The sequence below is a fragment of the Ciconia boyciana genome, chromosome 8 (genome assembly GCF_034638445.1).
Source record: "Ciconia boyciana chromosome 8, ASM3463844v1, whole genome shotgun sequence".
In the NCBI taxonomy this organism is placed as follows: domain Eukaryota; kingdom Metazoa; phylum Chordata; class Aves; order Ciconiiformes; family Ciconiidae; genus Ciconia; species Ciconia boyciana.
In genome coordinates this window covers 14,300,971-14,328,327 of record NC_132941.1, presented here as the reverse complement: position 1 = coordinate 14,328,327, position 27,357 = coordinate 14,300,971, and the positions used below count along the sequence as shown (strand labels likewise).

Here is a 27,357-nt window from a genome sequence, read left to right as displayed (position 1 = left end):
TAGATTTGATTGTGAACTACCTCTCATAGGCTTTAGGTGGCATGAGAGACCAGAATCAAAAATCTTTTCTTATAAATTTTGATGGCTGTGAAATAACACCAAATATTACAAGCTAAATCATAGGTTGTGAAGAGACAGTCACAGGGAAAACCATACAGTGGTATTGATTTGTTTCATTTGCACTCCAGAACATCCCCAAGCCTGGACACAAAAGAACAGATTCAACTCACAGTAGCAATGAATCTGAATATACTTTTAGCTCTGAGATCACAGAAGCAGAAGACTTACCAGTGAGGATGGAGGTAATGTTAAAAAAAAACCACAAATTTTCATTGATCAATGGTTGAACTTACTCCTGTCTCTTTTTTTGTATGTGTTTGTGAACACCATATCGTTATATTGAGATACCTAATGCTTCAATCCAACTTTTTCCATTTCCTTTTTGAAAACAGCTCATTCTCTAGTTAGTTGTGGTCCTATGCAAAAAGATTTTGTGAAAGTATGCTTTGAATTCCTCTCTATTACAGTAAACAGACCAGATATTTGGCCATCCAATTGATTTGCATCTGTAAAACATTTGCTTGCCGGTGTTTGTAAGCACAATCACTTTTTCAGCACAAAGTGGGAATTCAGAAAACCAGTGAGACTTCCTGAGAAGTCTGTATACTGTATATTCAAGGATTAAAAGTGGCAAGGTGGCTAGCCACATTCTTAGTAGCTACATGGAATGAGTTTGCTGTTAGGGGTGAGAACCTCATGTTGATTCATTTTTCCTCTATTTCATAGAGATGAATAAAACTCCAAGAATGTTCTGTCCCTTTGCATATGCACAGATACAAATCCCAGGATATTTAAAAATTTTCAGAAAGATTACTCTCTTGATTCAGCTATTGAATAATAATCATGAATAATTTGTGGTGCAACTCTAAACCATTCTTAGTATTTTCCAAGATAACTCCCCTTTTGGCCCCTCCCAAAGAAGTGGGACTGCTAACACAGCAGGGAGCCGTCAGGTTGGTGGTCTGACTGTCCTTGGCAGTTTGCAGATGCAAAGCTTTTTCTCTGCATTCTAGAGGTCTTCTTAACTGTGAGCCATTGCACAGCTCGCTCCATTTGCCCAGGTTAGTTATCTCCACACTTGCTTTTTACAGGCTGTCATTACTGTTTTTGAAAGCCTCCGCAGAAAGTTATTTTCTACTATGGATGCAAATACCCTGACACATTGATGCTGACACATATTCATCATTTGCCTTCCCACTTATATTTTTCACCTTGCATAATTGTTTCAGAAAGATGCTCCTACCTTCATGGGTAATCAGGAAAAGGACAGTGCAACTACATGTGATTGGATTTCACATATGAGCCAAATGTCGTCATCTCCTTTGGCTAACAGACTTACTGAATTGCTGTTCTAGAGCCAGTTTTGATTTTTAGAGTATAAATGAAAAAAAATTAACTCACACAAGAGTGTGAATAAATGCAGCACTGAGAAGATTAAATCTGTATTTGTTTAACCCCTTTAGAGTCAAACTGGAGTTTGAAATCTTCACTAACAATAGAGCTTAATGATACAAAACCACATTAAAAATAGGGTCAATCTCAATACAAACCAGTAAAGCCAGAAAACTCAAAGTCTGTTTTCTTTTTCCTGAGCTGTTGGTGTGGTTTATGACTCTTCCCCTCAACAGTAAAAGGAGATGAAGTGGAAATGGCTGTGCTTGCTTGTCTGCTACAGTCATTAATATTAATTTTCTAGTTCCTTTTCTAGGCTTCAAAATTTTATGGCGTACTTCATAGTAAATGCTTTGATCTTCTTGCTACATAAAGTACAAAATGGCTGATGGACAATTTCTGATGCACCTTCAGATTACAAATGCTGGTTCTTGTCCAGAAAATAGTGAGAAAGCTAGTGGATTAGGCCCAGAACAGGCTGTATAATTAGAATAATAAAAGGAAAAAGGCATAAAATATATCTTCTGGTACATATTTATGTCACATCCCACTAAACTAACCTGTAAATCTACAATCAGCAGAGAGATTTCTCTGTAGCTGAAGAATTTAATGTAGAAATAATTTAAAACTTAAAAAAAAAAAGGGGGGGGGGGGCAAAAAAAAGGCGCCTCTGTTTACAGTTGTTTCCAGGTGAGTCTAACCACAGACTTTTTTTTCTCCTTTCCCCCTCCGAACAAGTAAGAATAAAAGGTATGCTTAATTATAGACCTCCTGTCTGCCAGGTAGTCTCTAGTGCTTTCTTTTGCTAGGCTTTAGGCTTAGATACATTTTATAGTAGTAGATCTTTTTTTAAAATAGCATTTGACAGCTGATGAAGTATTTTAGATGCCAGTAGTCAACTCTCAGAATCAAATAACATTTCTGTGTTCCTCTCTTTCCCCAGTCTGTTTCTTGTCTTTACTCACTGTAGTGCTTCCTTGTGGTGTGGAAGGGGAATACTTCTTGACTTCCTTCTGTTCTTTCTAAAGCAGGAACCAAGTGATAAAAAGGCACCGTTGGATATGTCTCTGTTCCTCAAGCTGCAGAAACGGGTTACGGAGCTGGAGCAAGAAAAGCAATCCCTGCAGGATGAACTGGACAGAAAGGAAGAACAGGCTCTCCGTGCTAAAGCTAAGGTGGAATCCTTCTAGCTGATCAAATGCTGACGCCAGAGTATCCCTTCATGTGAAATAGTAGCTGTGTGAATGCTGACTGGCTTTTACTAAAGCCTTATCTTCCTCTAGCACTTGCTTTATTTAACGACAAGTTTTATGCCTGGTGCTTAGTAATCGGGACTGGTTATTTAGTTTTCCAAGGTCCTTGAGATTCTCTGATGGAAGTTAACAGGACCAAAAAGTGCTAGGGACTTTGCTTAAAAAAAAAAAAAAAGGCTGTTTTTATTAAAGAATAGCAATATAGAATTTCTACTTAAATGATGGGGAGAATGAGTAATTGTTCATTTTAGGCAGAATAAGAAGTGTTTCAACCAGGATGCAGAGCCAAAGCACTGGGATTAGACATGTTTAGCAGATTTTATTTGAAATTCTCCTCTGATTTGGTCTCCTTAAGTATGTATAAAAATGTGAAACCAGTTTTGGCAATTGTTTCTTATTACTCTTCCACCAGTGAATTTCTTGAGCATCCTGGCATTCATCCTGCTCTGTTTCGTTACCAGTGACAGTAGTGTGATTTGTACATGATTTTATTTATATTAACCAATTATGTGTCATAAACTTGTAAGTAAATGAAAGGAGGCAATGCCAATATTCAAACTAAAGCACTCAGCAGTACCAGAATGAGTATTTCCCAGTTTTATAGGAAAATAATTTCACCTCGCTTTCCTTTTCCTGCCTCAACTAAATTAAAGAATAGAAAGGATTGGATTTTTATTTTTCACACTTGTCTGTATTTTTTCACAGGAGGAGGAAAGGCCTCCAATAAGAGGTGCAGAGTTGGAGTATGAGTCGCTCAAGGTAATTCTAAAAAGGAGGTTTCTGTTATTTTCTAGTGAGTATATTGCCACCAATTGTTATGTGCTGGCATAGAAGATTACATCAGCCCTCCTGTTTCAGAATATTAGCTAGAGAAACTAGAACAAAAATTCCCCAGCAATCATTTTATTGTACCATTGTCCTTTTTGAGTTGCAGAATGTGTGGCTGGGGCTGCAGAACAAAAATATTCCCTAAAACAGGGAGAGTTCTCTGTTGAAACGCTTACTACAGCTTGCAAGTTAATTTGAGCAAAAATACAGTGATAAATGTAGCCCTCTTTTCCAAACACATTCTTTAAATTAATGCATACCTTAGACCACTAAAACTAAAAGTATTTCCTACTATCACTGAATGATGCAGAATCTTCGTAGCCTGCTGACCAGTATTCATGGTGAACTTTATTTTTTTTGTTAAGGGGAGAATAAGAGGAAAAAAAGATTGGTAATTTTTTTTCCCCATCAGATCTGTATGATTCATGTATATGTGTTCTGATTTTGCACTTCAGACAGAAGGTTAGCCCTATTAGTGAAATCCTCTTAGGCACTGTTCACCATAGTGAAGAGGCCAGGGATACAGGAGAGATTGATTGATTTGTTGCAGTTACTCATTGTTTTTACCCTTTCTGTCCATAGTTTTGTACCTGTGGTTTATAGACATGTTGGAATGCTGCTGTGTGACGGAATTGTCCCTATTTCTTGCAGCGTCAAGAACTTGAATCTGAGAATAAAAAACTGAAGAATGAGTTGAATGAGCTGCAGAAGGCCCTCACAGAAACGCGATCTCCAGAGGTAACTGCTCCTGGTGCCCCTGCATATAGAGTCCTCCTGGATCAGCTGACTTCAGTAAGTGAAGAGCTTGAAGTACGCAAGGAAGAAGTCCTCATCTTGAGGTCTCAGCTTGTTAGCCAGAAAGAGGCTATTCAACCCAAGGTAAATAATAGTCAGCAGATGCACTGTGTAGTAAAGTTACATTGCATCACTGACGTGCTTTATTTAATTTTAACAGCATGCTTGAAAAGGCAGAATAAAATGGTCTAGGTTTGAAAGCCTTTCTAAGTGTAATCCATTGATCCATTGTTAGTGCACAAATTGCAGCAGTCTGAATTGGGAGATTCTATTAATAAACCAATTTTGGGTTTGTCTGCCAGCATTCATGTAAAGATATTGTACTGATCACAGCAGGCTGGCAAATACCAATGGTCTGGCCAGGATCTCCCCAAACTCCTTTAACAATGCAGAAATAATTCTCATTTGGAGCAGTATAATTTCTCTAGTGAGTATGTAGTTTGACTGGAAAATTTACAATAGTTCTCAGGAATTCTTTTTAATTAATAGTTCAGTAGGAGGTACAAGGAACAATTTCTTCTAAATCTATGCAGGGTCATAGATGATTGCAAATATGTACTAGTTAAACGCAAATATGTCATAAAGATGACCTATGAAGATAGATAAATTCCATATTATTGCTTGATAGGTGCTGTGTGGTTTTGTTGAGGAGAGTAGATTACAACCACTAAAACGCATATCTTCTAAAAAGCTCTAATTCTGGTGAGATACTTAGAGAAGTAATAGCTTTGAAAATAAGAGTCATTCAAACTGAAAAGGTATCATGTAAATCCAGGAACTAGTTATTTCCACTGAACTGAGCTATCTAGTGTTTCATAACCACAGCAAGGAATGAACAGATATATCATCTTTCCTTTGCTACTGCAAAGTTATGTTTATATTTGTCCTAAATAAATTGAAAGTCTGTGATGCGTGAAGGCGTACATATCTTGTTTTAAGTGATTAATTTTAAAGAAAACGAAACTTGTTTTTCTGTAATATTTAGAATGTTGTAAATAAATACTTGAATAGTAAATCCTTGAATAACATTCTCAGCAATGGTGGGATACGAGTGTTGTTTTTACAGCAGTTATGAGTACGAGGGAAATGCGAAGGTGACCTGTGGGATGGCTAACAGCCAGTTTGCAGATAGCTTCTGCTTGTTAGGTTGGACAGCTGCAGCACAGACAGACTTTTTTTAATGATTTGTTTTTCTTCTTTCTTGCCTACCAATTTCGTTGCCAGGAGGATAAGGTACACATTTTTTTCTACAGTTATGAACCAGAACTCTTAAATGTTAAAAAAACTGTCAACAATACTTGAGCTGTCATTTCGCTGCCTCTCATAAGTAACCTACATGTATTTGAAGTTGTTCTTGCACTTTACTTTGCTGTTATTGAAAAACCTTTCTCATTATCCTGTGTTACCCGTGTCCCCATTTTCCTGCTCCATGCAAGGGAATAAGTTATTTCAAAACAAGCAGATTTAACAGTTTTGGACTGTTGGTTTATTGTTACCTGAACATGAAAGGAAAGATTCAGGAATTGGTCTAGTTAGCTCAGTCGGTGTATCTTGCTGAGTGTGTTAGGAGAGTAAGAGCAGCACTGATTCAGGAATCAGATCTCTATTAACTTGCAAAATCCATAAATTTCACCAAAAAAAAGTCTGTGGTATGAAGGACTACCTTACGTTATAGTGTTTGTTATCCTCGGCATGCAACAAACATTCAGGACTCACGCTGTCATCTGTAGATATTAGATAGGAATTGCTGAATGTTTGATTAGAAAATGTAGTTGAACGCATAGTATTTAGGAGTATGAGAAACTGAACTGACTCTAAATGAAGGCTGTTAATTCAAATACTACAACTACAGCAGGTAGGGTATTCTTGAAGATAGAAGAGTAATTAACATTTCTTTCCATCAGCACAAAAATAGTAAATATGTTCAAACTACTAAAGCTTGATAGATTGGCAGGTGAGATACAGCGGTTTTACTGTGTAATAAAATAGTAGTAGAAAAATCACAAAGATCTCACAAGGATGTTGGGAATAATTCTTCAAGGAGCTTATATATTTTATTGGTTTTCATATTAGATAACACGAATCATGCTAGGCACAGAGACCTAGGATCCAAAATTTATGTCCACAAAGTTGTTATTGTAAACACTTTGCAAAATTTTACTCAGGAAAATAGCATTTGATTGTTTTGAAAGTCAAAAAGAAAAGTCAGAATTCCATCTCTTATGTTCATTAGAGTCTTGTGGTTCCACTGTAATCATTCCACAGCAATGACTCAGATCAGACTGGCCGAGGTGACTGTAAACATCTGTTAAGTATTTTAAGTTTTACTGAAGAAAAAGCAAAAGTGCCATAGTAAACATTCAAAACGGAAACAAAATGGTATTATGATGATATCTAACTTTAAAAATCTCAAGCCCTTGTAAATTATTTCCTGCTTTGCCAGAGTACTTAAAATATATGAAGTGAGGAATAGACCTTATTTATGAGATTTGAAAGACTACATGTAATGCCATGTTTAAGAAATATTAATAGAATTAAGCTTGCAAAATTATGCTTCTTCAGTTTCAGTATTAGCAGCTGTTCCTGGTAATTCGAAATAAAATGCAAATTCATCATTTCATGACATTTATGTTGTTCCTTTTACATGATGAACAAATGAAAAGGGGTTAACACATGTACCCGCTTATTAGACAGACTGATATTTGAGCATGTTGCATGCATTCATTTTAAAAGATACGCCAAATGGACATAGAAATTATGGACCAACCTCTTGCTCAGGTACCCATACTAATTTTAATGTGGCTACACAAGGATTAGTGTTCCACGTGGGTGAAGTGGTGAAAACATGGATTCACAGAACAATTCAATTGTTAAATTTACCTGGAAATCATCATTCTTTTTCCAGAATACTATGACAGATTCTACAATCCTCTTGGAGGATGTACAGAAGATGAAAGACAAAGGAGAAATAGCACAGGCGTATATTGGACTGAAGGAAACAAACAGGTACAAGTTCTCTTTATTTAATCTATGACCAGTTGGGGTCTGCTGTGACACACTGTGTATATCATATTCAGTAAGTTGCATCCATGTAAGTCTAGATACTTAGAGAACGCTTGTATTGGGGTTATAATTTGATTTGATTAGTAATATTGCTGTATGCAATATTTGAAAGGATTAGGAAGCAATGGGGAAATGCAAAATCAAGCTTCCTGGGTTTACATCTTCTTAGCCTTTAATTTCTATGTTGCTCAAACTGGGTGCCATTCCCCATGCCGTTTTTTTACCTTTTGTCCAGTAGTTGTCACAATAGTCTGTCATAATACATTTAGTCTAACAGCATGAAATGCTGTAACCAGTTGGGCTAACACTGAGAACTGATTTCCGCCATTAAGAAGAAATACGTATAAACAAGAGAAGTAATTTGCTAAGTTGTTTTAGAGCATTGTTTTTTTCTCTTTTATAGTAACTGTAGTTTAGTGTGTAATGTCCTTAACATGTCATCTCATCACCATCATGTATCTCTCTTGTATTTTTTTAAAAACTTTTCTTGAAAGGCAATCTCCCCAGGACTATCATATGCTGAATGAGGACGGAGAACTTTGGCTGGTTTATGAAGGGTTAAAACAAGCCAACAGGTTACCAGACTTCTCAGAATGTTTTTTTTTCTTCATTTGCATCTTCTTTTCTAGCTAACTGTGCCCCTTGCTATGGGTTTGCTTTAGCTACAGTATTTCTATTGCTTTAACAGTTAGAAAAAAATTCATCACAAATTTTATGAATTAAAGAGTTTCCTCAAACTTAGTCCCCAAACCTTTCTACTTGTCAAGTTTTATCATTTAAAAAGTTAAGATGGTGGCAACAATTAATACATAATTTGCACAAAAATAAACTGTGAAATACCAGAAGCTCCACAACTGGAAAAGATTTGTAGCCGTGTATTATCTGTCTGCCTTTACATTGTGTATCAAAATTAATGGCCCTTACAGTTTTTCAGCCTAAAGAAGTACGATCATTTTAGTAATAAAGCTATTGTTTGAGTAGCTTCAGCGTGCTCTTAACTTTCCAGTAGTTATGGGTCTTACTCTCCTTGTTGCGACTCAAGTTCAGTAAATTGAACATTCTTCTCCCACGTCTCTCCGTGCAAGATTCATGTGTAAGACATGAAATAACCAACAAACAGAAGTAATCTTTAGTTCATTGTGGCGCTGTTCAAGCCTCAGTGCAATCATTGCAGTCTCTGCAAAGACTGCATGCTGGTCATGTAATGGGCGAGATTCACCTCGTTAGGAAATGCAGTTCCGGCTCTGTGTGCACGTCTGGGCACCGTATCCATACATGTGTCCCAGACTTCCAAAATGGTTCCTAGTCCTGCACTGGCAACTAATGCAATAGATCAGCAGTGCTGATCTTCAATATACACATTTGGTAGTAGTAACTACAGGAGGTATTTTGCAATGAATGCTACTAACGAAAGTCTTTCCTTTTCTTGTGCTAACAAGTTCTACACCTAACATTGTTTTGTAAGCCTGTGAAGCTCTAACTTAGAGCAAGTGTTCTGCAGAGCAGGATGTGAGACTGTTTGCTCTGCACCTCTTGTTTCTTGTCCTAGCACTGTAGAGACAAGAAACTTTATATTAAATGGTGGAGCAATGCAGGTAAATGACTGTTTGCCTTTGCGTGCTTGATCAGCCTAGTTACTAATAAATGTGTCTGCCTTATGCATATTTAAACCCTGAAAGATTGTCTAATTGAACACTAGTAGTCACTAGTAATGTCATTTCCTGTGTGTGTGTATGTATGAAATGATGAGTCAGAGCCCTTGGATAGTGCCTTGCAAGCAGGAGTAGATCCCTGCAGCGCTGCTCAGAAGGAGGCTGGTACATGTTATCTCCATTTCACATGAGAAGAATTTGAGACGTGATGTGCCCAAGGGGAAAGAGTGAGTCAGTGTTGAGGATAAAATAGAGCTCCCAGATCCCAGTCCTGAGTTTGGTTCTGTTGTTAACCTTTTGTGCACTAATGACAACCCTCTGCAAAATGTTGGTTTTAATGTAAAGATTATTTATGTGCATTTGCAATTAAATGGTTTCTGACTGAACAGAGTTAACTCTAAAAAGATTTTCTTTTGTTAATATCGCAGGGTCCTAGCTTAAGTGAACACACTGTCTTCTTCATCTTACACAGTTTTTTTGATTTGATTAGAGATAAAACCTCTTTAAAGCCCCTTTAAAAGTAGTGACAATCTGTGAAGACTTAGCAATACATTTATTGCCATGTGTTCTCAGTGGTACCATACACAGTATGTGTTCAATCACAAAGGAAATGCAAAGCAGTGTCACAATTAGTTTCTCTCCACTTTTTGATCATGCAAGCTTAATTTAATTAGAAGGCATACTGAAGGGTTTAAAGAGTACTCTGCCTTTTTCATTTTCCTTTGCAAGCCATGGCTAATTGTTCCTGAGCAGCAGCTAAAGCTTTACACTCCCTCTGAGAATTGGGGAGGTAATTTCCTAAATGTGTTCACGCAACTGTTGCTCAACTTCTTTAGGCTGCTGGAGTCTCAGCTTCAGTCGCAGAAGAAGAGCCATGAGAATGAACTGGAATCGCTGCGAGGTGAGATCCAAAGTCTGAAGGAAGAAAACAATCGCCAGCAGCAGCTCCTAGCACAGAATCTGCAGCTGCCTCCAGAGGCCCGCATTGAAGCCAGTCTACAGCACGAGATCACCCGTCTAACTAATGAGAACTTGGTAAGGGAAATGATGCTGCAGGAGCAGCCTAGGGGACTTACAGACTTGCTGCACCTGTAAGTTCTTATCAGTTTTCAGATGGCAACCTACTGCAAAAAATTGCATGAATGCCGTCGTTTTTTTGTAGGTAAGCTAATGGGAGAGAGAGGCTTATTGCTGATGAAGTAATAATGTTTCAGGGAATCTGTTTGAAGTTTGTGGCATGAGGAAAGCTCATGGATCCCAGCTTTCAACTGATGAGTGTAATCATTGCTAAATAGAAGATTGATATCCAGCAAACTCATAAAAATATTATTGCCAAGTAGTGGTGTTTCCACTGAACTATATTAGTTTGTTTATTTTGTTGAAAAACTCTGATGTAGTTCTTCAATTATTTAATGTCTTTTCCTCCCATTTCCCTCCTCCCTACCTGAAGCTACACAGATAATCCACTGTTATGAGCTCCAGCTATTCAGTACGTTTTGAAGAAAGAAATAGTTCCAGAAAAAGAAACTTGGTTAGAATTCACTTAGCTAATAATTGGTATTCCTTGTTAACTGCACAACATTTTTGTGTGAAGGAAGGATCGGGTGAAACTCCTTACCTTTCCCTGCAAAGGGAAAGGAGTATGTTCATCATGTGCAGGCTAGTTCAGTTCTGGGGAAATTTTCCAGAGGCCCATGTTGGAATATCGTTGGCTTATCTCTGTTTGTTGGTAAAGGGAACCATGCTACTTCAGGAAGAAAAATCCTAGCTCTGAGTGTAATTGATTCCTCTTGTTTAGAGGTGTAGTCTTTCCTGCTTATGTATGTTACAGAAGTTATCATTGTCAGGCTCTTGTCTTAGTACCAAAGGTTTTGAGGAAAGCATCAGATAATTCAGTGAATAGATCTTGGAAAACTGATTCAAAGTATATTATAAGTTTGCCTCAGCAGCAGCTGTCTCCTACTGGCAAAGGTAAATGGCGAATGTTTCCATCTCTGACAGCTCCCTCCTGCTGCTTAGTCATATGTTATGATTTTTAGCCTTTTTTTCCCCCCAAGAGACCTACTCATCACATTCTGTGTTCCCAAGACAACACACAGTCATGTAATTACATCCCAGAGGAGCTCTCTTTATTTTCAAATACAGTTAATGTAATTTTACTTGTTAAATATAGACTCATTCCTTAGTATTTCAGTTCTGATGTTTGAGTATTGGAAGTCCACTCCAAGTCGGGAATATGCTTCTTTTCCACTCCTAGCCCTAGAGTGGAAATAATTTACAGGCTTTCCAGATGTGATAGTGGGATTGCAGTACTCACTGCAATCCCAAGTGATTAGCATAAGAAAATGTCCTGTCCAGGTTCTCACAAAGGTTATATTCCAGGCTTTCACAGCATTAGTACTGCCCATTTTTAAAAGATCTGACTGTTCTGCAACTCATCTACATCAGCTTCTCTCTGGGAGAGGCTGGAGTGAGGATCACACCTAAGGACTAGACTACCTAAAAATTAGAGATTCTTGATCTTGTTTTAATTTGACTTCATTTATATAGTGCTTACTGAAGTATCAGTGTCTCAAAGGCAGGGGAAAAACTATCCTGTACCTATTTTTACAGTTTTATGAGGAGTTGTATGCAGATGATCCCAAGAAGTATCAATCGTACCGGATTTCACTTTACAAACGGATGATTGTATGTAGATCACGTGAATCCTGTTTCTCTGTTGTCTCGTTTGCTATTTCTGGAGCACTAATTGAAAAGCAGGCTGCCTCCGTTTCTCCCTTTCAAAGGAAATCCCCTGCAGAGAGCTTCACAATGCCAATTACTTCCCTCACTGCTTTTTTTGTTAGTCTTAGTGTCCTCTGTGTAATCTGTGTCTCTCTGATGCACAGTTTTGTTACTAATATGTCTTGCACTGTGACCAAAGAAGTTTCTTATTGAATGCTACTTAATGCTACCCTGAAAAAGAGGTACGTGATGCAAAAGATGCTCAATTTTCAGAACCACTCTTTGCTTTGAAACTTTAATACGTTTAAATTCAGTTCAGCAAAATAGAGGCCTGATCACACAGATACTTATGGAGGTGAATAATGCCTGCAATTGTGAGTAGCCAGTCTTAGACTGAATTTGTTCCCAGATCTCTTTACAGTGCTGACATCTGGAGTGAATAAATCTATCAGAATCAAAATATGTAACCTTTTAATATTTTTCAAAAATGCAAAGTCTGAAGGATAACAGTGGAAATAATACTATATTTCCATAATAATTAAAGTTAACAAATTGAGATAGCACCATATGTAATCTTGAAAGAATATAATTTATGAGATTCCAAATCTTAATGAGATGTGAAACCTGTTCAATTTCTTTAGAGGAACCATAGAAAGAACTTTTTTCCTCCTCGCATATTTGTTGTTCAGAAATCCTATCCCTTTACTGATATTTTCAAAACAGTCTGTTGGACTTACATGTTTTTTTTTTTAATTAATTTCACTAGAAATTATTATATCTGAGAAGTATATTGTGTTATTAACAGGTTTTCTGTTGTAATATTGAACACTACTTCGAATATGAAGCGCGGCCTCCATGCTGTTCTTTCAACAGGCCTAGTATCTTACTGCTCCAATATATTATATTAGGTTTTAAACTCTTTATTACATGATTGAGAGCAATTTTGTGCCTAATTCAAATTTGTTGCCAATGCTGCACTAATATTTTTCAGTACTTTTAGGAAGGGTGTAGTTTCCTAGATGATGCTTTTGATGCAAGGAGCTCATGGTCCCTTATGTTCTTATCAGTGCCATGAAGAATCACGCTTACAAAAGAGCATTTTTCTTTTACGCTGCTTTCAAACCCTTAACCTGGAATGGCTTTCAGGTTTTTTGAGCTCAAGGTTTTGCTTCCTTTAGAAAGACTTCCCCTTTTTTAATTACATGATTATTTCATGAATGCACTACCATAGGTCACAGAATTATTCAAAGACAGATTTCTGGGGAGTGCTCCTTTGAAAGAAAAATACAGCTTGCTTGCAAGACTAGGAATTTTAGGTGCTAGGTGTTGTTCAGGTACGGAAGAAAAAGAGGTAAGGCCCCAGCTTCTATCTAAGGAAATGTGATGACAGCAAGTGATAGGGAGATGGCAGAGAATCACAAGTAATGTTCTATGTTTGGATGTTTGATGATTTTGGTAAATTTGAGTGCAAGTTATGGTCTTTCTGCAGATCTCTCTCTTGTAGTCTTATAAAATGGATAGGTCTGAATAATGAGTCAGTCCTGAAGGCATGAATAAATGATGCAGAAATACAGGCTAGCTGTTAAATAATGATGAAAATTATTTCCTTGAGGCATTTGGAAGAACAGGGAGGAAGCATTAGGGAGATGTGTTTGCAGCAAAATGTCTTCTGCCATAAGAACTGGCCTAGTTCTGAGTGTCTGCAGAATATACCTCCCTAAGAGCTTTGCCTTTGTCATGGTGCACATAACTTAATAATATTTGCGATATTTGGCTTGTGTTATAGGCAGCGTACCAGCTTGCAAACCTCAGCCAGAGGATGGCACCACTGTTCAGCTTTCCTCACCGCCTTGTAATTCTAACAGCACTGATTTTGTCTCTGTCACACGTTATGGCACTTTCTCATATCTTAATCTTTATCTCATTTTAATTTACAGGATTTAATGGAGCAGCTTGAAAAGCAAGACAAAACTGTTCGCAAGTTAAAGAAACAGTTGAAAGTATTTGCTAAGAAGATTGGTGAACTTGAAGGTACTTTTGAGAGGAAGAGAAAGATTTTGGTTTACTTTTTGTGATCCCGTTGTCATCATATCCATCTGTCTTAGCGGTTGGGAGGGCATGAGGTCTTCAGTAGTATTAGCCTCTGTTAATTGATTCCAGAAACAGGAGATGCAGTCAGAGCTCTGTGTGTCCCTTTATAAAGCTTTAGAATATTTGTCATATTTTGAAGCAATGAGTAAAAGGAGACTGATGTTCCTCTGAAGGCAGAAACCATTGAAACACAAAGGAATGTTACCTGGCCTATTTGTGTACTCAAAGACAGTATCTGTTTTTGTAAAGACAAAAGCAATACTAAGTATTAACCAGGCAGAAATAATTTATCCAGTTTTCCTTTGTGAATTTCTTTATCACTGGAGTCAAGAATGCTGAGACTTTCTCCACTTGACGTTTCCTTTCAGAGCTGCTGGCCAAACTTGACTATGAGAATGCCGAGATATGGACTAAGCTAATTTTATTTTTATGAGTATCAGAGTGAGTTGCCTTAGGATCTTAGGACTGGTGAGACTGAGAGCTTATTATGTCTCTGCATAAGTAAAGTAATTTTAATTGCTAAAAGCAATTAATAATGTTATAAAGTTGAAGTATGAATTTGTTTTTAAATAATCCTGGTCCTAATCTTTCAGAAGCTTTTTATGGTCATCTGCTTCCTCCAGAAACAAGCTCGCTGCCTAATGAGTTGTTCTATTGAGTACTTAGGTTGAAATTAGTGACCGTGTAGGCTTCAGTGTTTGAAAAGAACAGATATCAAGTTAAACCTGGATTAACAAGAGTATGTTATCCTTTAGCTAGTGGCAGCTCTCCTCGAGCTCCAGTTTCTGCATTTTCAATCCCATTTGACAGGTGCACATATTTAGCACACTTACAGGATGTGCAATAGTTTGTAGAGATTGCATGCAGCTAGGAGGGTTGTGAGAAGAGGATGTAGCTTTCATGGGATGAAGCCAAGTTTTGCTTTTCAAAAACAAATGTGCAGCCTAATCAAGCGGAGTGTAGTGTTGAATGTGATACTGTGAGGCACTGTATCCAACAAGGTGGATATTTCATGTATCCTTTTGAAAGGTTATTCAAATTAAGCTTGTTTTTAAAAAGTCTTTCAATATTGTTTAGTTACTACTGTGGATAAGATCACAGTAGTATTCATACAAAATCCGGAGTGGAAAAATGTTTCTGAAAACATAGTTTAGTCTGTGTTTATTACGTAATTAACTTTGAAAGATGTAGTAGGTCTGGCTGGGATGGAGTTAACTTTCTTCATAGCAGCCTGTATGGTGCTGTGTTTTGGATTTGTGGCTAAAACAGTGTTAGTAACACACCAGTGTTTTGGCTATTGCTAAACAGAGCTTGCACAGTGTCAAGGCTTTCTCTTTTTTCCCACTCTGCCCCCTCAGTGAGTAAGCTGGGGGGGCGCAAAGGCACACAGCTGGGGCAGCTGACCTGAACTTGCCAAAGGGATATTCCATATTCCATACCACCTAATGTCAGGAGCCAGAAGAGGGTTTTTTGCGTACAAGGTGGCTGCTGTTTGGAGGCTGGCTGGGCATCGGTCCCCCTGGGAGGCGGGCCATGAGTGATTGCCTTTGCTTTGCTTTCCCCCCCTGCCTTTCCTTCACCTATTAAACTGTCTTTATTTCAACCCATGAGTTTTCTCACTTTTGCCCTTAATATTCTCTCCCCTGTCCTGCTGGAGGGCTGGGGGGGAGCTGAGCCAGTGTGGGCATGTGGGTGCTTGCCTGCTGGTCAAGGTAAACCTACCACAATAGGTAACAAACATCAAGCTTGAAAAATACTGGCATTTTGCAGAACAATTAACAGTGACCCTTGCAGTATTAATCTGGGATTAAGTGATTCACAGCTATTGCTTTGCCTTTGTGGTTTTATATGATAAAATCCAGGAAATCAGCAGTAAGTCTGTAGTAATGGAAGCCATTCAAGCACTTCCACTCTTCTTCAAAGGAAGAGTGCCACCCCAAGATACATTTATCAAAAATCTGCCTTTTTGTTTAATGGGAGTTTTGTTGTTTTGTTACCCTGAACCAAATAAAAACATTTCTTAGTTCTAAATGATGGAGTTCTTCCTTAGAAATGTCATAGTTTCCTCTGATGTGCATTGGTTTCACTGGAAAATATTATATTATAATTTCTTTTCATTTCCCCTCTGAAGTGGGCCAGATGGAGAACATATCACCTGGACAAATCATCGACGAACCTATTCGTCCAGTTAACATTCCACGGAAAGAAAAGGACTTCCAAGGGATGTTAGAATATAAGAAGGAGGATGAACAAAAACTTGTCAAGAATCTTATTTTAGGTAAGCATCTTTCTCATTTGCAGCCTCCTCTGCTCCCACACACTCTGAAAAATGAATAAGAACACAGAATTCATTGTGAAATGAATAGCTTATTTTGGTTTATCTAAAATTCCTAAATGTCTATTGTAATCTAATCATCCTTCCTGATGAATACAGTACATATTAATGCGTCTGCATACTTTTTAGCAGGCAGTTATGTTTTATTCTGTTCTGATACTTTAAGAAGAAAGTGGCTCTTCTTAGTTTTACTCTGTTTTCACTGGCCATATATAGATATGTATGTACAGTTAACCGGGGAGGTTGCAATTACCACATATAACACCTTCCAGTGGCTTTATACTTAACGAAGCAATGTGTGTTTGTTTTTCCCAAGAGTTGAAACCACGTGGGGTAGCCGTCAACCTGATTCCAGGACTACCAGCATATATTTTGTTCATGTGTGTACGCCATGCGGATTACCTTAACGATGACCAAAAAGTGCGGTCGTTGTTGACTTCCACTATCAATGGCATCAAAAAAGTGTTGAAGGTTAGTTAGTCTGCTTGGTTTAGGAAAACATTAATTTAAAATTTGCTTTGGATTTTATGTTAGAGGAGCGAGGAAAAGAATTTCAGTGAATTGGCTTTGGATTTCTCATCAGTAAAGTCCTCCCACCAAAGCTACAAAAAGTTGTTAACAAGCAGCAAATTATAGTGATAGCATTTTATCCACATAATACCACAGATGGTTTGAATTAGTGGAAAAAGAACTACCTTCTTTTTATTTTGAATAGACGTCCTCCTCTGAAGCCATGCCTGTAAAGCTTTGGATGCAGTCAAAGTTTGCATAGTGAGTCTTTGTAATCCAGAATACTTATTAAAATGTTTCATTTGCAGTTTTGGTTCACAGATTTCCTCATTTGCTTCACCTGCAGGCTACATTGATGATAATACGTTACTGCCTGGAGTCTTCGCAATGAGTTGGCTAGGAGAGTTTACGCCAGGGGTATCTTGAAAGCAATATTAAGACATAAATATGCTTTATGCTTCATGGAGTTTTATAGTTTTTAAATAAAGCAGATGTGCTCAAAACCCAAGCATTTAATCAAGCTACATGTTTTGAAAAAATATTTAGTAAACAATCCTGTAGAAGCTCATAGGAACTTTTGAACATCTTTAAGTGAATGGAGTGCATGCCACAGAGCTCTAGAAATTTTAATTACTCAGCATATACTAGATTCTATGTTCTTTGGCGAGGAGGGCTGTTTGTTTTATTTGTTTTCCATATCAGGCTGCCAAAATGGTTATGATGTAAGTGACATTCATGCAAACTGAATTGTTCTCTGCTCCTTCTGCTGGCTCTGCATCATTCCCATCTTCCGTGTTGGGCTCTTCACAAGAGTCATTTTGCCACAGAATGAGTGTTTTGGGAATACAGTCACATTGCCCTGTGATTTCTGCACAGAGCAGTTAGGATGGGTCTGTAAAACACAGAAAGATCCTATCTGTGGAGGAAACCATATTTTGAAAGTTTTTGAAAAACATTACAGAAAACAGGGAGGGTATTTAATGGTATTTTGTCAAAAAGCTTGCTTTTCTGATATGTTACTGAAATATACAAAGTTTTGCAAAACGTCAGAATCTGAGTAGCTACAGGAAAGTACATTTTAAATGTTTAATTGTTTATCTAACATTTTATATTTTATTCCTCCTACCAGTCTTTGTTGAAATGTATTTGTTTTTATCTTCAGAAAAGAGGTGATGACTTCGAAACAGTGTCCTTCTGGCTATCTAACACCTGCCGATTTTTGCACTGTTTGAAGCAATACAGTGGAGAAGAGGTAAGCAGTGCTCCTACTCTGGTTTCTTTTGCTCTACAATACTGTTGTGAGCACTACTCTAACAAATTCCTGTAATATCTCAATACCTAGTCAAAGGCTTTTAAAACAGCTACACTTTTTGGAATGATGGTGATGATGTCAGTGGAAAGCAATGGGGAGATAAGATTTGAACCAGTTTCCCTTTATTGCAGGCTGGGGGCCCAGAGGCTAGATGACATTGTGCTTCCAAAAGTGCCAACTCAGATTAAGTAGAAGAATCTGGCTGCGACCATTATGGTGTTTAGTAGTGATTCACTGAACTTCCTACGAAAAAGGCCATATTAAGCCCTTTAACCATAGTAAGGCAGACCAATTTATGTTTGGAGGCTATGCTATGCATAATTTCTTCTTCATACTTAACTGGGATTTTGGCTATAAATGGCTAGGTGAGAATGCCCGTGCTGGAGTGGGAGAGAAGGGTCTTACCTGCCAGAAAGCTGGCAGTTTGTTCCTGTGTCAGATATTTGAATTTGCAAGTCAAGGAAGCAGACATGGCACAAGTCACAACTGAAAAGCATTAGCCTCAATCAGAAGAACTTCCAAATTAAATTTTTGAGGGGCTATGACTATTATTTTGAAAGTATTATTTGTCAGTTGCATGAAAAAATATCAATGCTAGTGTTGTGTAATATTTTTGTATTCCATTGAAGCATTTGTTTCTGTTATTTTATGAATTCAGGGGTTTATGAAGCATAATACACCTCGTCAAAATGAACACTGCCTCACTAATTTTGATTTAGCTGAATACAGACAAGTACTGAGTGACTTGGCTATTCAGATCTACCAACAACTTGTCCGAGTGTTGGAAAACATTCTTCAACCAATGATTGGTAAGGCAAAGTTGAATTCCTTAAACTTCACACCGTAGTACCAAAATGAAAACTGTGGTGGTGGTAATATGCTGTATCTTGTATTTCTTCCTAACCAGTAGAGTTTTATTAATAGTTCTTGTGGTATTCTGTTTATAGATGACAAGGACTACACTGGACAGGTTGGATTAGAGGGAAAACTAAACTGTGGCTGGTTCTTCTGGCAGTGACAGAATAAATTGATGTACCTTATTCATACTTGTCATAAATCATGCATTTACAGGAAGAAACTGTTAGGACAGTCTGACGTTGGTTGCCCTGTGTGTTGGGAAATATCCCGTGGAAAAACTGGGCTTTAATTACATGATAACTCATAATTAAAATGGAGAAAAATCGCTGGTTGTCATTATGGACAGCAATCAGCAATGAACTAGCTAGCAGTGATGAAGCTTACACTCAGAGAGATTTTTTTCATTAAAAGTACTTTTCATTTTTCTCGTCAGACAGTACTCTCACTTTCCAGTCACACCATTTAGAAGAATGAAACAGCTCTTGGTTTTCTGGCTCTGCTGCTCACATGACCATGGGAGGAAAAAAGTCTTTTGCTGAGCTAGAGTTAGACCTTCCTTTCAAACAGACATGCTGGAATCTTTGTAAATACCCTGTAAGCTTAGATTTTGCAGAACATAGTAGGACAAAGAATTGCTGGAAATCATGGCAAAGTGTGGCTAGCAGAAAGCCCAGCCTGCTCTTTCTGTGTAAATACTAAGTTTTGGTGTCCTACTCAATATGCTTGCATATAGGAATTTTCAGTCATTATAATAATGTTGTCAATCAAATGCAGTTTCAGGAATGCTGGAGCATGAGACTATCCAAGGTGTCTCAGGGGTGAAACCAACAGGGCTGCGGAAGAGAACATCCAGCATTGCTGATGAAGGAACCTACACTTTGGACTCCATTATACGGCAGCTGAACTCTTTCCATTCAGTGATGTGTCAGCACGGAATGGATCCAGAGCTGATCAAACAGGTTGTCAAGCAGATGTTCTACATCATTGGGGCTGTAACGCTTAATAATCTTCTCCTGCGCAAGGACATGTGCTCATGGAGCAAAGGAATGCAGATAAGGTGGGAAAGCTCATTTTATACTTTTCTTAAATGCTGCTGGAAATGTTAGTGAACTCTTGACCCTGGTGAACATCATTTTGATGGAATAGCACATACACTTTGAATATTTATTTTTCCACACACAAACAGTTGCAGATACTGTTAAACTCATTTTGAGTAGTTCAGTTAAAAAGAGCTTGGTTAATTAGGCCCAATCCTAACCTGGCTTTCAAGGAAATGTGGTAGAAGCAAAACAAAAGTATTTTGTCATCAAGTAGGAATCAGAGCTGTAGGTGAAATGTTGGTAGTTGCTTTCTCAGCTTTTAGAGAAGAATAACAAACATGCCTGCTGCGTTCTTTGTATGCTGGTGGCTCAGTGGATACCTGGTGTGTTCATCCACACTGTAGTTTGCTGCATCCTGCGGTGAAGCCATCTTATTCTATTCCTGCATTTGGCATCAGTTGTCCAATGCATTCTACTGGCATATGCCAGGAAATTTAGCCAAGGCATTCCAGTCCCTCAAGTAACTTTGAAAAGTCGCACTGTACATCTGCATGGACAAAATCTCATTTGCCTTTCTTCTTATACTCATCACGTTCCTGCAATTAATAAGAACAGAAACAAATGGGAAAAGCTAGTTAGTGGATGTCTTTGGCCATAGTTTCTAACTGTTTTGAAACTCAAAATTTCCTGCCTTAATCAGAAGGAAACAGTATGAAGACAAAATTACAAGAAATGACAAGTGCGAAGGAAAAACATGTAAGGACAAAGAAGAAACACTGGGAAGGAGAAATTGCACGTGCTTTCAATTTAGCCATAATCAAGCATTAATGTCTTGATACTCTTACCTCTTTGTACAGATACAATGTGAGTCAACTGGAAGAATGGCTACGTGATAAAAATTTGATGAATAGTGGGGCTAAAGAAACACTGGAACCCCTCATCCAAGCTGCACAGTTGTTGCAAGTAAAAAAGAAAACTGATGAAGATGCAGAAGCCATTTGTTCAATGTGCAATGCGCTGACTACTGCCCAGGTAAGCAGATTCTCATTGTCTGTTCTGGTGTCACTTTTGAGCAGTTCTCTGTTCTGTTGGTGTTTGCTGTGCCTGCCTGCACTGCTGTTGCACATGGATCAAAGATTTCTTACTTTGTTTAAACTAAAACAGATTAAACTGGGGGGGTAAAAAAAGGACCAGATCTTTTCTGAGGTCTGATGTTCAAGATAAGTTTTTACCAAATGAGAGGAAGCTCAGTAGATTGTGCAGTGTGCAGTACTATACATAGTCTCTTAGTTTGTGAAAATCCTTAGAGGAAACGCTTCACTCTAAGACATCTCTGTACTCCAGGCAACTCTGCCTAGGATACTAGGAAATTATCTTTCTGCCATCGGAGTTAGTATCCAGTTAAGTTAATGGACAATTCACACAGAGCTGTTGTCTCAGGGTCTGCAAACAAAAGTGTTAAGTTACTGTACCCATTAGCCTCAGAAAGGCTGAACCAAGTGTATCTCAGGAAACAATTGAAGACTTCTATTTATGAAAGCTTAGATTTTGTACAGATAAGTTGCACTTTTTTTTTTAAATAATTTGCATAGAGCTTGTACAGGAATAACTGGATCCAAGCATTTTTGATGATTACTGAACATTTCCACCAGGAAAAGGAAGAAATGTCTCCATTTCTTTTGCAATGGTGTCGGCACTAGCGGTTGCATTGATATAGCCGTTTTGATTTAGTAATTCACATTGCTGGAAAATCTGTCAGTTTTGTACTGAAATAAGAAGTTAGAATTCCACATGCTTCAAGTGTTTTAACTTTGTTAAAAAGTGTTGTATATTTTTTAAAAGAGAATCATGTAAACAAAGATAATTTTTTGTAAGTTTTCCATGTTTAACCCATATTATTATTTAAAGTCTTTGTGTTGCTGTTCTTTCCTGTAGTGGCTTTAGCTCTGTTTTTAGAGAAATAGCTCATGCTCTTGAAAAATAGTGAAGTCATAAGACTCTTGAATGGCAGCTACAGAAGGTCATAATTATAGGGTCAAAATTAGGGAGAGAAATACAGTATGCTTCTAGGGGATGTAGGAACACAGACAGTTACTTATCATCTGATTTTTCCATAGTTTGGTACCATTTTCCACACACATGTAGAATTTTAGAGTTTCTACCTCCAAAGAACACATGTTCTGAAGGAGACAGTCATATAACATAGCGTTAAGCAGGTCATGGAATTCTGTATGAATCAATAAAGCAAAAAATAACAAGTACTTGTAAAGAATTTTCTTTTTAAAATGGCTGATTTTAAAAGTATATTATTAGTAACCATGGATGCATCTGTTGATTCATCAATAAAATGACCCTAAGAATGGTTGTTCTTCTTCACAGATTGTAAAAGTTCTGAATTTGTATACTCCAGTTAATGAGTTTGAAGAGAGAGTCTTGGTATCATTTATACGTACAATACAGGTATGGCTATGTCTTTTCATCAAAAATAATTTTACTATTTCTAGGAAACCCTCTGATGAGCCAAAACAGCTTGTGTCCTGAAATACATTCAGGAATCTGAAGTAAACTAGGCTTTTTAGCTATTGTTTTTTAGCTATGTTGAAAAGGTGATTGTCAGCCTTAAAATTTTAAGCAATCACAATTTACTGCCTCCAGACTTGCATAAAAATGTTAGTTTCCCTGTCAGCATGTATGAGATTTTTGGAAGGTGAGAGTTTTTTGTGCCTTATACATTTTTGTGTATGTAAACACACCTGTATGCCAGCTTTTCAAGTAGGGATATTTATATATGCAGATTTACTTTTGTCAGACCTGTGTCTGCATGAGAAGTTCCATCTGCTTTGAAAACTGAGGCCTGTGTTCATTCCAAAGTTCTTCATTTAGCCCTTCTAGTTTTATATATGTTGATGAAAATGAAACATTTTGAAAACTCCAAAGAAAAGCAGCCAGTAGAGCAAAATAAAAGAAACAAAGGTGATCTTTCTGGTCTGTTAGAAATCGAATTACATTACTAGCAGGATAAGGGAGATTTGGGAGGGTAGAACTGAGATAAAACTATAATTCCACTTACTGAAAAGATGCAGTTACCAGATAGTGGGCAAATTCTTCCTTTTGCAGGGAATCTAAATATCTTCAGATTGCATTGTAAGGGGAAGATACGCAGAACCGAAAATGACGAAAGTAACTACAGTTTAATGGCACAATTGTTGCAAATGTGTTGGGTCAAGTTAGCATAGAGTGTGTGTCTGTACACACACGTGTATCTGTAAGCACAGATGAAATACTATGTCTTTGCAAGATTATTATTATCAATGAAGTGGCTAAATGCTAATGTAATAACTTTCTTATCTTTGCAGGTGCGCCTGCGAGACAGGAAGGACTCTCCTCAGTTGCTCATGGATGCTAAACACATCTTTCCTGTTACTTTTCCATTTAATCCATCCTCTCTGGCATTAGAAACCATTCAGATCCCAGCCAGCTTGGGCCTGGGCTTCATATCACGTGTCTGATCCCAAGGATGTACCGTCCGTGTTAGATGGAGAATCAGTTGCCCGATATCTTTAGCCGTTAAAACATAGTGAGCCACTGAAAACACATTTTCTGAACAAACAGTCTATATATGCCCAGATCTGTAGTAAAAGTAGCTGGAAAACTACATAACAGCACCACAGATTGAAGGCTAATAGAAAGATGTGCATTTGTGTTCAGTCATTGTGCATTTATGAGGACATCACTGATTCATACATTTCCAGAATATGGAAATCGGGCTTGGACAAAAATTGTCTTCAGCTGTCTAGAGACATTTTTAGATCTTTAGTAACATATTTAAATAGTGTAAATTAAACTCCATATGTAATCTTCTCATAGGCAGGGACCAACAGGGACAGTCGCAGTCCTGAACATGGAAGACTTGAAAGTAAGGCATTTTGTAGTAGAATACACAGTCACTTGGGAGCTTGTTACATTTAATTTGTAAAAACTGGAATGGAGAAACACAAACTGGCAATATATAAAATGATTTCTTAAACCACTTCTTTATTTATGTCAGTTTGACATAAATTCTAGTGATAAGTCTTATAGCTCACTATATGCTATAACTTAGGTCTTCATTTGTTAGTACTGTGGTTTACCAAGCATACTAAATCGCTGCTGCATATTGTGTTCTTTTGAAATGTATGACAGTATCATACTAGGCACTAAAAATAAGATATTTCATTTTTTTGTTGTCAACCTTATTTACAGTCCAATGCAATCTGTTATTTTAACTGGATTTTTGCAAATGGTATCAAATAACACCTGTAGAGGAAAATGGTAACTAAGCACAAGTAGCACACTGGAAATTACATGTTTAGTTATTTTTAAAAGTAGTTAGCTAAAAATACAGAATCTTGAAGCAAATGATCAGAAGTCAATAAAGATTTTAGTATTTATTTAGATTTTGTAGTCTGTCTAATGTTCTTTGTTTGTAGACCCCACAGATGACAGTGTCTGTTTTGAGTATCATCTGTTCTGTTTTGTTGCCACGTAAAAAAAAAGAAAAAAGTATTCTTTCATACTGGAATTCGAGAGGAAAAACTTTAGTAGAAAATTTCTGCAGTAGCCCAAGGCTCTCATTCTTTGAAAGGTTGACTAACAAGAACGTTAAGTAGGTTTTGACTATGATGCTGTCATTTGACTATGATTCATGCCGATTTAATGGTTGGAGATCCAGAGTGCATAATGAGAAACTGTGTTATTTTGGATATTGCACATCTTAGTGGAAACATTTTTCTGTCTTGCATGTCTTGGATCTGCTGTATAGAATTCACATTTCACAATGTGCGACGTAAGCGCAAAAGCCTTGCTGAAGGTTCCAATTCTGAACTTTAAAACAGGTAGTTTGTGGTGTACGGCTCAAATATATACATGTAAAAAAAAGTCACACACATTGCTCAGTTGCATTGTGCAATATTTTTTATGTATTATAATAATTAGCGTCTTAGCATTAACATTAATTTCTTTTAAAATATTGAGAAATAATCTAGAGGTACACTATTAGACTATTTGGTACTGATCTGTTTGCCTGCAAACTCACAGAAAAAAATTTGCTGTTAAGCAGACTGAAACATTTCAGTTGTGTTTTACTTGAGGGGTAGACATGCTGTTTGTATGGTTGCTAAAATCGGTAGTAAAGACAACCTAAACTTTGTCAGTCTCATTTTAAGATGCTCATGTCATCTTATTTTCAAATGTGTATGCCCTATATTATGTTTGATGGATCGTGGCAGTACTTCCAAGAACCTAATACTGCATCGCATAAATGTTTTGAGTGATCTTTGCTAAATGATTTAGATTGTTTTCCTGTGCATGGTATACCAAACACTTTTTCCAAATGTTACTTGATTTCTGAAACTACGGCTACTGTTAAGTGGCTCCAAATAAGGTATAATGTAGTTTTCAGACTGTTAGGGGTACTGTACTTGTGAGAATGTAATGGGAAAGCCTTCACATCCAGTAACAAGGTTAGGAAAGAAAATAGGTGAGAACATGCTGACCTACAAATTTTTTCTCCTATTGAAAAACAAACAATTGGCATTACAGTATGTTCATACTGTAGATCAGGAAATGTATCCACTACTTAAGCATTAGTGTATTAAAATGTATGTCTAAATGTATTTTTGTTTATTTTTTAAGTTTGTTTACCTGTAAAAAGCCTTATTGTATCTTGTTTCCTTAAAAAAAGTAGTGTTTAGTAATTTATAGATATCCTTAAACTCAGTGGTTTGACTGGTATTACTTTTATATCACATTAAAAGTATATGCTGCTTGACATGTTTTAAAGGAAAATATTTTTAAGTTGGAATAGATGTGTAATTGGTAACTCATCTAATATTTTACATGGCAGTATTTTACATGCACTTTTCAGAAGTAAAATTTTAGTGTCAATGTATAATGTATCTTTCACCTTAGGACTAATATCTCTTTAACCATGGAATATAATGCATAATTATTTTAACAAATTTTTTTTTCCTTTGAATCATTGTTATGCTCTTTTAATGTGGACATATCTTTTATATTTTAATTTATTATCTCTTGCTATGATAGATTCTATCAGATGCTGGAAAAATACTTGTCAATGACCCCTTAGAATTATATACAGTTATTCTAGAGATTTTGCACAATAATTACCTCATTCAATTTGGTGTATTTTTATTCCAGTGATCGTTTTATTCTGATGTTTAGGACACAGTCTTCTATCTAAAGTTTGAAAAATTGCTTCTCAGACTTCAGTCTGGGATGGAATGTGAAAGTGCTTAAGTCCGTTAAATGTGATTAATCTATTCTATCACAGGAAAAAAATAGGATCAACTTCAATGTTGAAAAGTGGATTGATACCCAGTAACATTTGTTCCCAACTTGGAAACACCAGCATTTGCAATTTGAAGGTCTGTGTAATTTGTGATTTAAACTGAACACATTTCAAATACCGTACAAAAACTACGAGTAAACACTTGGTTTTTTTAAGATACTTCATGTGATAAATAAAAGCCTTTAAACATAGGTTTTCACTTGATGCCACTACAGTACATAGATGAAAACCAAAACATTGTCAGAATGATCTGAGCTCTGATCTGTTGTAGTGTCTGATGTTGTACTTAGTAAATGTATGCATCATAAAAACTGTAGCCTAATAGCTATCACTGGAAAATGTCCAAATAAAAATACAACTGTAAGATTTGCTGTGGGGTTTTCGTTTGCTTGTTTGGTTGCTTGTTTGTAGCTGTGCGCTGGCATATCCCCAGATGATCACATGGGTTCCCTCTACCTTCACAGCAGACTTGGTGTTGACTGCCAAGTGAAGAGGGTTAAAATCTGAGGATTGTATAAATACACACCCAAATACCGACCATGTGCCATAAACTGCTGTGCATATTTGAAAATATTGTTTGGCATAACCCACTTCTGTTAGGATATTTTGTCACCAAATATTAACTGTTACTGAAATAAGAACTGCTAAAACATTGTCTTCTGTGCCGTGAAAGCTCTTCAGTGCCAGGCAGGCAGGCAGGGCTGGTGGGCCTCTGAGCATATATCCACCTGCCCAAACCAGGTACTACGTTTATTCAAATCTTCTTTCTCATAAAGGGTATTAAATGTAACACCTATTAGTGCCCTAAGCTTAGTAAATGCATTCTGAGTTATTTTTATCTTATTCTGTTAGAGAAACTCCTTGATGGCCTTTTGTGGGACGGTGATTAGTGTTTCTGTCGTTTTTCCCTACTCGGTCAGGAATGGCTCCCCTCGTGATCCCTCTGGCAGCTAGAGTGGCCGTTATTCCTAATGCCTAAAGATGTACCCAAGATGCCAGCTTTGCTGGGATCAGTTTAAGGCCTGTACCTGTATATGATAATTGGGACTACTACTCATCTCCAGTGTACTTACATACCTCAGGAGCTAGCGTGCA

General features: G+C 37.2%; 1 protein-coding gene across 8 annotated transcripts in view; it reads left to right on the top strand.

Moving 5' to 3' along the window:
- Window positions 1-25,255, top strand: part of MYO5A (myosin VA) — a 103,180-nt gene extending 77,925 nt beyond the window's left edge. Inside the window, exons 25-41 of one of the 8 annotated variants that reach the window (XM_072869333.1) lie at window positions 189-302; window positions 2,484-2,627; window positions 3,411-3,464; window positions 4,185-4,412; window positions 7,234-7,334; window positions 7,886-7,966; window positions 9,880-10,078; window positions 11,657-11,731; window positions 13,705-13,798; window positions 15,990-16,136; window positions 16,510-16,664; window positions 17,866-17,955; window positions 18,674-18,824; window positions 19,648-19,930; window positions 20,771-20,945; window positions 22,293-22,373; window positions 23,270-25,255. In XM_072869333.1, coding sequence (XP_072725434.1) covers window positions 189-302; window positions 2,484-2,627; window positions 3,411-3,464; window positions 4,185-4,412; window positions 7,234-7,334; window positions 7,886-7,966; window positions 9,880-10,078; window positions 11,657-11,731; window positions 13,705-13,798; window positions 15,990-16,136; window positions 16,510-16,664; window positions 17,866-17,955; window positions 18,674-18,824; window positions 19,648-19,930; window positions 20,771-20,945; window positions 22,293-22,373; window positions 23,270-23,422 — 2,325 coding nt within the window. In that variant the 3' untranslated portion in view covers window positions 23,423-25,255. Of the gene's footprint in view, window positions 1-188; window positions 303-2,480; window positions 2,628-3,410; window positions 3,465-4,184; window positions 4,413-7,233; window positions 7,335-7,885; window positions 7,967-9,879; window positions 10,079-11,656; window positions 11,732-13,704; window positions 13,799-15,989; window positions 16,137-16,509; window positions 16,665-17,865; window positions 17,956-18,673; window positions 18,825-19,647; window positions 19,931-20,770; window positions 20,946-22,292; window positions 22,374-23,269 lie in introns of all 8 variants that reach the window. The other 7 variants (XM_072869332.1, XM_072869337.1, XM_072869335.1 and 4 more) reach the window with 7 other exon arrangements.
- The last annotated feature ends 2,102 nt before the right edge of the window (window positions 25,256-27,357 follow it).